Source organism: Argiope bruennichi, chromosome X1, assembly GCF_947563725.1.
Source record: "Argiope bruennichi chromosome X1, qqArgBrue1.1, whole genome shotgun sequence".
Taxonomy (NCBI): Eukaryota; Metazoa; Arthropoda; class Arachnida; order Araneae; family Araneidae; genus Argiope; species Argiope bruennichi.
In genome coordinates, this window is record NC_079162.1 from 94809639 (window position 1) to 94822866 (window position 13228).

The window sequence follows — 13228 nt, forward strand, 5'->3', positions numbered from 1 at the left end:
AGTTCGTCATCGTTAAATGTTATAATAATGAAGATGTGAGAAATGAAAACACGTAAGTGAATAAGCTACGCTTAATTTATGACAGATATATTTGTGAAATACAGAATGGTGACATTCGGAGTTCAGAAACTGACTCCTAAGTCACACTGCTTACCTGAATATATTAGTTCACAACAATGTTGTCAAGATATCCTCACGATATTGTACGGCTTTCAAAATATTGAACAACATCGTATAGTTGATGTACAATATCCTGTGCTTATAGGGGACAACATCGGATCAAGAGAGAAAATTATGAAAGATTTTTTTAGAAATACTGGATCATTGTAACAACAATGGAGATACATGTGATAGTATCCTCAATATTATCAATGGGATGAGGTTCATTAAAGCTTTCAGATTGTTCCAGAAAAAATAAACTAGGAGGGATGAGGAGATCATATCAGTAAAAATTTGGAAATATCAAATCTAGTTCAATATTACCCACATGTGAGTTGAGAAAAGCATGAATGAAATAAAAGAGGTTCCACTAGACTAGAATCAGATTTTATATTGCAGCGACTAATGAGTTTTTTATTCATTAAAAAGTTCTGGTTCTTCCAAAAATATTCAGTTCCTTTGTCATCTACATATTTAGGTTTGAAATAAAGTTAATTAAACAGTCCTCAAAAATGCCCGGCCTGCATACGTATATCGTTCCAATTCGTCTATGAGTACTTTGCTATAGATGATCATAAACTTAGTGGTAAAACATGATGTATAAAATTAGAGATAAAAATTTCATACGGCATTATATAAATGTAATTGTTTAATCCAATTCCAATATTTTTTTTTCAAAAGTAATATATTAGAATGCATCGGTAATTAAAGCAGATTATATTATCGCCAAATCAAACAATCTTATTGAAAAACAAGTTTACCATCCCAAGAATCTAATGCAGATTAAATTAATCAACTTCATTAGTTATTACACATCTCTTCTACTCGTAAGTGTACAAGCCAAATTTCCACAAATTCTGTGGATCGCTGAATTTTAAAGAACTGAATAGACGAGCGCAGAAATGACAAAAGAAAAAAAAAAATCTGCCTCAATATTATATGACAGAAAAGAACGAAACAGAAATTAGTAGGCTTTTGAAAATGTACAGAAAAAAAATCTAATGAATCAAATTCTAACCGTTTTCCTGTACATTAAAAAAAGCAAATTTTGAAACAGAATAGTAATTAATAATGGGTTCCTAAGCTAAAAGAACAGCAAATAAAAAAAAATTACACTTACTTTGTTTGTAAATGAGCTTCTATTTTACATTTCCATTCCTCAGTTTTGGGATACGTTGAGGTCTCTACTTGCTTCAAAGACACATAAATATCTTTGTCTAAATCTGACAAATGAAGTCTGAAATATAATAGTATAAATCTGTTAATTTTAACAGTATCAGCTTTTAATGTTAAGAAAATACATATTTTGCGATCGAAACAAATTATGAAAAAATAATTCATATCTAAACACTAAAATTCACACTAATGAGAATGTGTGGTAAATCTGCAATTTAAAATTAAAATACTGATTATCAAATCAAAATAAAGTAAAATGGACTTAATAAAGAACTTTATTTTAAACAATAATATATTCCTCAGTCAATATTCATTACCTATTATTAATATTACTAATATAATAATAAATGCAACAAAATTAAATTATTAATTTCTTGCATATATTACTAACTGTGATGGAATCTGATAAAATTATTAATGATTATTCGGTTAATTTTATTAATCAGAAAAAACATCATTGAGGTAAAAAAAAAGTAAGACATTTCAATAAAAATGAGCTCAATAACAAACTTTACTTTCAAATTTTCACCGGAGTCAGTTAAATGAAACGATGCTAGGTTTTTTAAAATCAATATGACACAAAAATTGAATATATTTCAAAAATGGATTTGTCTGCATTTTTTATTATCTTAGGCCATCACATTGAGGGAGAATGAAAATTGTAAATAGAAAGAGAAAGAAATTCCATTATTGGCTCCTTAATTGTTTACAGTTCATGGTTGTTTAACTAATACATACTTAAATTCAGCTGTACATCCAAATGACCTTTTCTTACAAAAGTACAGCAATGCAGCAATTTCCTTACATAATTACTTATTATTACCAAGTTCAATATCCTCGCCAAGTAATTTAATATTAATAACTAAAGTGATGTGGTGAACGAGGACGACCTCATGATTTTTTTCTATATAAGTTGAAAACATTTGGATAAATATAATTACAGTACAAAAAAAAAAAAAAAAGAAAAAAGGATTGTGAACTTTTATTTATCAAATCCGTATTTTTGCGTGATATTTACTATTATTGCGTTGAAATAATATAGTTATGGAAAGAAAGCTTATTACCTCTGTGAAATCACCCAAACTATTTGCTGTGCGAGGAAAATGTCGGTTCTGCTATAAGTGTAAAGCTTGTATTCGCCAAAATTGTTTTTTCACTCATAGATTCAAAAATACGTTTCAGGAGCACATAGTTCACATTAATGTTTCAAATATCTTTTGATTCTCTAGAATCGGCATATATCAAATCATACATGCCAACGCGATTAGTTGGTAAAAGTGATGACGTTAAAAATAAGCATTCAATAGAAAACATATAAAAATTTATAATAATAAAAAAAGGGAACACATGTTGACTGAAAACTAATCAGAGTAGAAATTTTTTAAGTATATCATACGTAATTTTTAATTAACAAAGGACGTTTTCATTTTTCTTAGGCTATAACAATTCTTCGAATTACATATGCACCACTTGATGCACCAAAATAAGAAAAAACGGATGCACTTCCGATTATCAAACTTTAATTCAAAAATAACGAAATTCGCTAAATGCAGAGATTCAAAATATGTTATTAACACACTGAAAATGTTTATCCCGGAGCTGATAGAAAAAGGCTGGATATTACATTAGAGTATTTATTGATGTCCTGAACGTCAGTCTTAGAAGGTGCTGTAATGGGAAATGTTTCTTTAATGTTAGAAAACAGAAATGTTATTGATAATATGTTCCTCGGATTCTTAATTGTCCAGGTACTTTTTAATTTCTACGAAATTATCGAAGGTTCCATTTACAATGATATTTGTTAAACAGAACGTTTGCTCATATCTGAAGATAAGTTGAATTTTTTTCTCTGCTCCAGTGAGATTTGCTATAAAAATAATGTTCAGATATAGTCTAAACTTTGGTTAATTAATTGTAAAAGTTAAAAATTGATTTCATTTTTGAATTGTTTCCATTGTTTAAATACGGGTGTTGGGATTCCTGGCGTAACCCTTTAGCGCATGCGCGCTGGTGACGCCAGAAAAAAATCCCCATGATCCCAAAAAATAACAGATGCATGTTGAGGTTTGAGTTTGGGCTGAAGAAGCGTGTATGATGGAACCAAAGATGGTTGTGTGTTTTATAAAGAATTAGTGCACATAAAATGAAATATGTAAATATTTGTATATAATTATCTGTGCCTGTGTCCTCGTCCTGCAAATAAAAGTGATGATAAAATTGAGAATACTTGGATTAATGATTTCGATGTTTATGTAATCTAATTCACCTTGGAATACCTCGATTCTATTTCATTTAGAAGATCCCGGAATGACTAGGTAAGGGCGAATTTTTCTTACATTTCGATAAATTTGAATTTGGGGCCTAGAAATCTGCAAAACGGGCATACATTCTGTTGTTAGTGGTCGTAAGAGAATAATTTTTAAATATCATAACAGACTCAAAAGATTGCAGAAAGTTTTATAAGGAATTAAAAGAACAAAAATTCGGAGAATAGAAATCTAGTCTCTTTGAAAGGAGAAAGAAGGGAATTTCATTCTTGTAGAATTAGCTACCATGGAACAGAATATTAAAATGATTTTTGAAGTTTAATTTTGAATTAACTCTTTGAAATGCAAATGCATTTGCAATAAAAACATCCATTTAAATAGAACAAATAATGAAAATAAAATAAATAGAAATTAAAATTTAAATCTTACATTTCACACATTCTACTAAATTTAGAATAAATTTATGTTGATAAAATCGAAAATAAACCGATAAAACAGAAAATGTGTCCACTTAAAGTAATAATTTGTGCTTTTTTACATTCATTTTTTATGCATTGATGCAAAATTTGATTGTATTCTTTTCGTAACTTTATCATTAACCTCATCTAATTATTACCGAGTGCAATCATGAAAGCCTTTCGGATATAATATATAAAAAGAAGAGAAATTTTCCTTTTAAGAAAATTGAGGGTTAATTATAAAAACTTGAAGAAGAAATTATGAAATCACTGAACTCGAAAAATCTGGATTTAAAAATATGTTACGAACAGAATTTGATGATGCAACATAAAATGTGGTACACGTAATAGTACAATAGAAAAAACTCGCTTGTCTACTTTTTGCACTGTGCGACCTATAATTTAAATTGATTTTAAAAGATGTTATTGGAAAAAAAAAACCCATTAAAATTTGCCAGTATTTTTGGAATACTCCAAAATACTTATTGCAGTTTTGGCTATAGCATTTTTCATTAGGAAGGACAGAAAACAATGTACCAGAGAGGATCGAATAACATGAATATAATACTAAAAGTTCTAAACCCAGCTGATAGACATGATGTAATGAATGCCTTAAAGCATTGATTTGTTGAAGCTATGAAAGGTCCAAACTGCATAATTAAAATTTTTCAAAAAAATTAAAGAGAGGAATGGAGCAATAGAACTTAATAAAAAAAAACTGGAAAACATTTAGCTTTGTTTTTCTCTTAATTCTTCTTAAACATTGTTTCAAATTCTTTGCAATGTGAAATCATACTCATTATTAGTATATGGATTTCTAAATAAATAACCGAAATATAATTAAAAATTTGGAGTTATGGTATCTACTGCTTCAGTAATCTTTAAGCCTTCAGTACAAGTTGAAGTTCGCAGAAATATAGCCAAAAAGCAAAAAAAAGTCATGAAATCGCTATAATATTATATATATATATATATATTCACTCTATCAAATTATTTCGCCATTTTCTCTAAGAGAAAATGAAAGATTAAAAGATCCAGAATCCTAATTTAAGGATTTAAGGTATTTTCCCCAGTGACAGTTATTTCATGCATTCAACTTCATCATCCTTTCCAAGGCATGAAGAATGTTTTTGATACTTATCAAGTATTTCAACCCGAATTTCTATGAAAATAAATAAAGAAAGTGAGAAAAACTTTTTATTTATTTATGATGAAAATAAATAAAAAAGTGAGAACACTTTTTCATCGCAGTTAATCAGACACCATTTAAAAAGGATCTTGAAAAAATTAATAGCATTAAAGAATTAGCAGAACTGTTGTAATAAACCACAGTTCACCTTCATCAAGATTTCTTATCTGGTTGTAACCAAGGTTGAACAAATATTCACAAAATTGAAATTTATTTTTAAAATCTCAAAGCAGTATAGGACAAGAAAGTCTCTCGAATTCAGCATTACTACTCTCAATTGAGAATAATACAGTCAAAAAATTAAGTTTTATAAAATTGTTAAGTAATTCGCTTTCTTATCAGCCAAAAAGTTAAGATTTTATAATTCAAATATAATAATAAAACATTTTGAATTATTTGTTAATAAATATTTTACCTTAATTATACTGTGTATATTTCACATTACATTCTGTACGATGTGGCGAAGCTTCGATAGCATATTTTTTTACTGTTTAATTTTGATAAAAATAAAATTATCACGTAATATAACACATTATCACACAATATACACACAAATAAAACTGTATGAAGTTGTTTTAATTATTCGGATGATCCTGTTCACCTAGAAAAATTGGCTAAAGTTTGGAGAAAGAATGAAGAGGAGAAACCTCCTGTTATAGCTCTGATCTTAACCTCAAAAAACCTCCGGAAATAGTCGCGACGATCTTGCAACCACAGGGAAATTTTTTCTTGTTAATTGTATTAATATTAAATAACAAAATTTAACAGTTGATTTAAAATGTGAAGATTATTCTTACTTTTTTGACATTTAAAAAGATCTATTATTATTTTGATCAAGAATTTTATTCATATTGTGATTTATGTCTTGAGAATAAAAGTTCATGTCATCTCACAAAAAGTTAAGTATTAAAGGTTTCTGATTAACATAATAATGAAAGCTAATTTATTTTCCTACTATTCATTACCTACTTTTGAATTCGCTATACATGAAGATGAATAGCAAAAGCAAAACACGTATAATAGTCTAAGTAAGTTTATAGAATTATCACAAAGAATTATTTAACACAGTTATTAAGGCATACGATTAAGCTGTTGGCTAAGCCATCACAACTAGCAATATAGATTTCAATAAGCATTCAGAATGGATATTATTGAACATATTGTATTTGATAGAAGTTATTGAATTAATATCCCAATATTTTGAGGCATATTGCACTTCAAAGTATTTATTGACTTAATATACTAATATTTTGAGGATGTATATTTGTGGTTAAAAATTGGAAGGATAATACATACCTATTCATAAAAATATTATTTTCTGACTCAAGAGTTTGAGACTGCTCACGCATTTCAGATGAAGAAGAGGGTAATAATTCAGCAACATCGCCATCTTCAGTTAAATCTTGAGCATTCGCTAAGGAAATAAAGATTTTTAAATCAGTTTTTCAGAATTTATAATACAACACAGAATACCTTTATAACTCAAGACAGCACAGGATTCATTTTTTACCTTCAAAAAATTTCTTTTGATAACAATAAAGGAAGTTTGCCCTGTGGCAAAGTGGGTTAACATGAGAAGGATAAAGACGAAGCAATGACATTTGCTTCGTCACAATCATTGTATTTTCATCATCTAAGGATGAAGGTACTGAACCAGAAGGAAGATTATACTGCTCTCTATTTTCACAAAATTTTTCAAAGACGTCCAATCCTTTATTTTCTTGCAAGTTAATAAAAACTTCGAGTGGAAGAAAAAATTCCTTCCATTCTAGTTTCAGATCTTTTGCAAAACTCCTAAGATAGAGAAAAATCCAATTGTTAAGAAAGGCAACATTTAACCTTTTAATAAAAATTGTAACATAAAATATGAAATTTCAATGCCTTAAAAATAAAAAATGTTATATGAAATGCTCTATTTTTTAAAAAAAATTATTTATAAAAGTAACTGCAAGTGATAACAATTATCTGAACAATTCCATTAGAAAAAGTTTTGATTATACTTTAGTTAAACGCATCTGGTATTATCTGTAGTTCCTTTAAAATCAATCAATTAACATTTTGCAAAAAGTGGAATCATCCTATGAATATAAGTTAATTATTTTATAATAACAGTAATCATATCATGTTTTATAATTTTTTAATATAATGTGAATTGAAGTTGGCATGAAGATGAACAGCAAATTCAAAAGAGGTGTAATAGTTTGAGTAAGTTTAGAGAATTATTACAAATAATTACTTACTAGTTACTAAGACATAGATTAAACTGATGGCTAAACTATCACAAATATCAATATAGATTTTTTTAGAACCATTCAGAATGGATACCATTACAATCGTCACATGTTTACAATCCTTGAAAAGAAGTGCGTCTAGTCATTGACAATGTGGCTGTTAACCAGTCACTAACACTGCTAGGGAAACTAAAAACTTACTTAAGCCTTGTTCCCATGATATGTCGTGCGAAAGATCTAATCAAAAATAACTATACTTCTGATCGTGGGAATGCAAAAATCCATTGTTGCGTCCTGGAAATTAGGTTGTTTGACCTTTCGAGCGAAATGTTGACAAATGCTTAGACATCAAAGGCTCGGTAATGGAAGGATGCTAGTAAATGTCATCCACCCATGTGTAATCCGTAATGTGGGTTTAGGTCGCACCAAACCCTTCAATATCTCCAGATGTTTAATATGCAACATTAAATACATTATGCCAAACAGACATAACGGCTAGAAGGTTTTCACAGAATCTTAGTGAGAATCTTAATCAATTCCCAGGCAAATCATATGCTCTTTCGAGGAAAATCCTTTATGCCTGAGTCCCTCAATACATTGCAGAAGAGTATAAGCCTTTTGTGGAGATAATGGATTGAGTTTCTTGAACCTTATGCGAGGCTTTACTTAGAGTTTCTGGAGATAGCACTATCAAATCAATACCCTCTTCCAGCTGAGTGTTTTCTTGTTATCATTTGAGACCACACGAGTGAAAGAGGCTATTTGCTAATGGTTTGGCCAGTAATCTCACCAGAACTAAATCCCATATAGTGCATTTGAAATGCCCTAAAGAAGAGCCATTGCATGACGTCACCACATTTTCAAGACCCTCTACTCATAGAAACCAATTAAAATCCTATAAGACACCATTTATTATTCTAAATATCATATAAAGTGAGGAGCAAACTTTAAGTTCGGACACCAGTGAGCATTATTACACTAAAAAGAGGATTTATCGAAAAATGAATGAAAATGATGAAAATACGGAACTTTTGTATTTGGTTTATATCATAAGACACAGATAATTAAAATTACAGAGCTTAAAATAATAGCTGGTAAATTAAAAAAAATTGCGATATTTAATTCTTTATTTCTTTTTTATAGCTTGAAACGTCTGAGCTACGGCATATTTAGAAAGCAAAAAACATTGCTTACACATCAGTGTCAAAAATACACACACTTTCTACATTTATGAGAAGAAAACAACGATTGAAGAAATGTATAAAATAATTTCTATTTTACTACAGCAATAAAATGAAATGAAAAATGCCAATCTCATGAAAATATACATCTGTATTCAATAAATGCAACTAGTCTAAACAATTTTTATTTAACAATCATTCGAAAGTATTCATAAAATTCGTCACATTATTGATCAACAAAATTTTGCCTTAAAGTTTAATTTTTAAAAAAGTATGCCTGAAATTTGAAAAAAAATTATCTAAAACTTACTTTCGTACCTTTTGAAAATATATATACGCTTTTATTAAACATGCTTACCACTAAAAGCTGCAAAAAAACTCAATGTTTTCTCTACATGTATACTGAGTATAAGAGGAAGCACTCAAGTGCTAGTTACTACAAAATAATAATACACCCTCCACTTATTTTTTGAGTGGAAAGAGTAAAAGGGGGTGAATAATTCAACATTAGTTGAAATAATAGTACATAAAATGAAAGTTTATATTTACATACAGAAAAAAAAAACACCACTTTATTATTACCTAGAATTTCTCAAGACAAATTTGCCTGTTAAGGGAAAAGAAAGGTATTGATCACTTACCCCATGCTCTATTTCAAAACACACAAAACTAAGGACAAGAGTGAAAAAAAAACACAAAATAACAATCGTGCTATCATAATACAAACTATTTCATGATTCCTTAACAAGAAAACATTACAAAGCATTTTTATTTTATTTTGCCAGTTCATATGTTTGAACATCAATTTCTGCACATTTTTCAGTCATCAGTTCTCTTTTTTTCTTTTTTCTTTTGTATTAATTTAAACTGCTTTGAGAATTAAATTAAAACAATTGTTGGAGATTTTTTTTCCTAAACTTTTTCCGATTTTCTAACGCTTCATAATACCTTATATGCGCTAATTTTACATACTGCAGCAAGTCTCTTGAGATCGGAACATTTAAGACGCTTCCATAAAAGCTTATGGGAATCATAATTCTTAGACCAATTAAAGAATTTTCCTTCTGAGTTTCAGTAAGTTGTGCTAAATCCACTTTCCACAGTCGTGGTGCCATGTGACATTACAAGAATTGTTTTTATGACTTCCCCAAAATTAGAAAGCTCTTTGAACCGCAAATAATCAGAATAGAAATCATCTAAACGAATTTCTTCATTAAATGAAACAAGCTGCTCTTTGTATTCACTTTTTCGTTTTTTCAAGAAAACTTCAAATTGGAACTGAAGTTACAGTGAAAGTTTGTGCTTCGGAATAAAGAAGCAAATCAGCTAATCACTGTTTTTCTATAAATGTGGAATTATGCAAGATACAGCTTTTAAAGTAGGGAATATTTTGAACATGAATTCAATTTTTTATAGTATTCTTTATAAATATGAAACACTAAGTAAAAAAATGTATTTGTTCTTTGTTCAGTTTCAGTATCTCCACTAGTATTCAAGTAGCTGCAATCAGTATTCCATTATCGGTATTTTTTCCCCCTCAATCTTGGAAAGTGCATTGATCTATGCAGAAGAAAATTGGGAATGAGTAGAAAAGGGTTGGAGTTCTGTGAATAGTATTATTTAGTTTTTAGAGCTATGGCGAGAACTTTTTATTCTTTCAAAGTTTAAAGAGATCAGCATTTTATAGATTTAAAAAAAACTTCGGAAATTTAAAATTATTTGTATTTTTCCAGTTTTTAAGAAAAATTTAAAAATCATTTACATATTCCATGTTTCATAGATGATTTTTAAATTCCATTTAATTTCTGAATTTTCCTTGTTAAACTTAATTTGTTTCATTTTTATAAAGTTGGAATCTTGTAATCGATATTTCATTCATTTCCTGGTGTGCTAGAAGTTTCAAATTTTGTACACATGTGTATTCTGAAAGACAATGCTTCATTTTTAACATTTTCAGAACTTCATCATCGATAAATTAATTTAACTTTGATTCCAGACAATATGCTACCTAGTAGTGAGTTACAGAAAAAATTGACTTCAGTTTACCATAATACATAAAACAATGAGTTATAAATCAATGACTAAGAAAAAAAAATTTTAATAAAAAAATTCTACTTTTTAGTATATTAATAAAACTGTTTTTATGAAATTTATTTTAATAGCAAATTTGATAGTTTCAAGTTCAACTTTCACTGTGTTAGGGTGCCAAGAGACGCAGGCATCATTTATTATCAGGAATACAGAGACAAGTTCCTTTTCAATTATTTATAAGGGTTATAAGATATGTTTAAGACTATATGTCAAAACTGTCAAGTTTCGATCAAACTTCTTATAAATTGATTATAATATAAATGCTTAACAGGAAAGTGCTTTTGAATTAAATCAGTCTTCAGATTCATTAGTTCCTATCAAACTTCAATAAATCAAGCTACATGATCATACTTTTCAAAATCAGACTGTGCAGTTCCCAAGGAATCGAACTTTAGTTCAAAATCGAAATAGTACAATAAATTAAATAAAACAAAACTTACCTGGCAATTCTTTCTACACCCCTGTTAGGTTCTAAGAGTTGTATTTTTAATAACTGGCGTTGTTCTTCAGGCGTAAATAATGAGCGGTTCTTCAAAGCATTATAAAACTTATCAGCCTAATGGAAGGGCATAAATTAGCTTTCAGACCAATAAAAATGAGCTTTTATTACCGACAAGTTTAACAGTTTAGAATTTCAGATATCTAAGAAATATAAAATTTCCTGATAAAAACAGATTTTGTTTAGAGAGCAATTATTAAAATATTTTTTAATACTAATATTCCTTTCAATAACAATAATATGTATCAGTAACCAGAATTCCAAGAGTGAAACAAATATTCATTTCATATGATTTTAATAAGTGGAATCATATTTTATAGTTCCTATGTAAGCACATCATCTAATACTAAGTAATTTTAATCATGAAAACAAAATAACAGCTTTAACATTCTTATATGCAATAAATAACAGCAATTCATTTACACTATAGACAGTTTGATTATCTTGATATCTGATTTACAATTAAATGAAAAGAATTAAAAATCCATTTTTTGTAGTAAAATTTACATACAGTTTGATAAGATAATCAAACTGTCTATAGCATAAATGAATTAAAATGAATAAAAATGGGATGATTTTAAATATTTTATATTCTGATTTTGATCAAGCTTTATAAAAAATTTTACTACAAAAAATGGATTTTTAATTTTTTTCATTTAATTGTAAATGAGATATCAAGATAGATATCTGATTTACAATTAAATGAAAAGAATTAAAAATCAATTTTTTGTAGTAAATTTTTTTATAAAACTTGATCAAAATCAGAATATAAAATATTTAAAATCATCCAATTTTTGAAAGAGTAAAAGCATACCATTTCAAATGGCATTGGTCCTGCAAAGGCATTTAAAATATAAAGAGGCCTTTCTTTTATTTTCCTCTTGAAATTAACTCCAAAATTCCTTTCCAGCGAACTAAAATCCTTGCATTTGCGAGGTTTGCCAACTATTGGCTGTAACCCTGCATTTGAGCGGAAAACCGGCACGTAGAATAAACCTATGAGCATAAAAAAAATCATTTTAACACAAACGGCGAAACTAGAGAAACAATGTCAATTAATATGAATAAAACTAAACTAATAAAGAATTTGCTTCTTTTCCGTTTTAAAACTCTAGTGTGGGGAACTGGATGGGATATCTGGAGGTTGATCTACCACATTTTTCTAGTATATGATTTTTGAACATCTTACTTAAAAGAAACTATTTTGTTTATTTCAGAAAATGCAACTTAGCCATTATTCTGAAAAGAAAGGAGCAAATAAATTGTGTTATAATTGAACCTAAAATTGCTCATTTATAAGCGTTATATTAGATTAATCAATACCTGTGCTAGTATATTTCGCACATTTACCTATTAAATATAACTTTTTATTGGTGAAATGGCATCCTGAGAATAGTATAAAGTACTTCAAGCAGCTTTTCTTTTAGCACACTACATACCATTGTATAAAAATTACAACTTTTAATAAACCGAAATTGATAAATATGAAAAGCGAACAGCATTTCCTAATTCACTCGAAGTGCCCATGACTTCGTGGCACCTTATTAGTTTGGGTAAATCACCATGGAAAATTACAAAATGTAAAAAAAAAATATATATACATAACAGTAATTTCATTGCTTGGATTGGTTTTTGGATTGGTCATCTGAAACAGGCTTCTATGTTTGCTCCCAAATATTGGAAAAAGGGGTCAGAAGATGGGAAAGTTGAAACATCGGTCTTTCATATGTTAACAATCTTAAAAGAAAAGTTTAAACTAAAAAAGTTATATATATTAAAAAGACATATAAAATGAGAAGTAGAATTTTAAGATAGCTTGATTACATTAGGAGTGCATTTTTAAAAAAAAGTCCGAATTCGAAAAAATGTTTTAATTGATTTATTTTTTTAATTTCAGCGACATTTTTTGGAATTCCGCTTCAGTACTTATTATATAGAAATAAACACATGTAAAAAAATGTCTTGGTCGGTATCTGG

At 28.4% G+C, this 13228-nt stretch overlaps 1 protein-coding gene across 1 annotated transcript in view; it reads right to left on the minus strand.

The window, feature by feature from the left end:
• The window catches only part of LOC129958686 (uncharacterized), a 44860-nt gene that overhangs the window by 1304 nt on the left and 30328 nt on the right, over positions 1–13228 (minus strand). The window contains exons 6-10 of the mRNA XM_056071332.1: positions 12066–12247; positions 11193–11308; positions 6760–7043; positions 6546–6663; positions 1280–1396 (exon numbers count right to left, since the gene is read on the minus strand). Coding sequence (XP_055927307.1) covers positions 1280–1396; positions 6546–6663; positions 6760–7043; positions 11193–11308; positions 12066–12247 — 817 coding nt within the window. The remainder of the gene's footprint in view (positions 1–1279; positions 1397–6545; positions 6664–6759; positions 7044–11192; positions 11309–12065; positions 12248–13228) is intronic.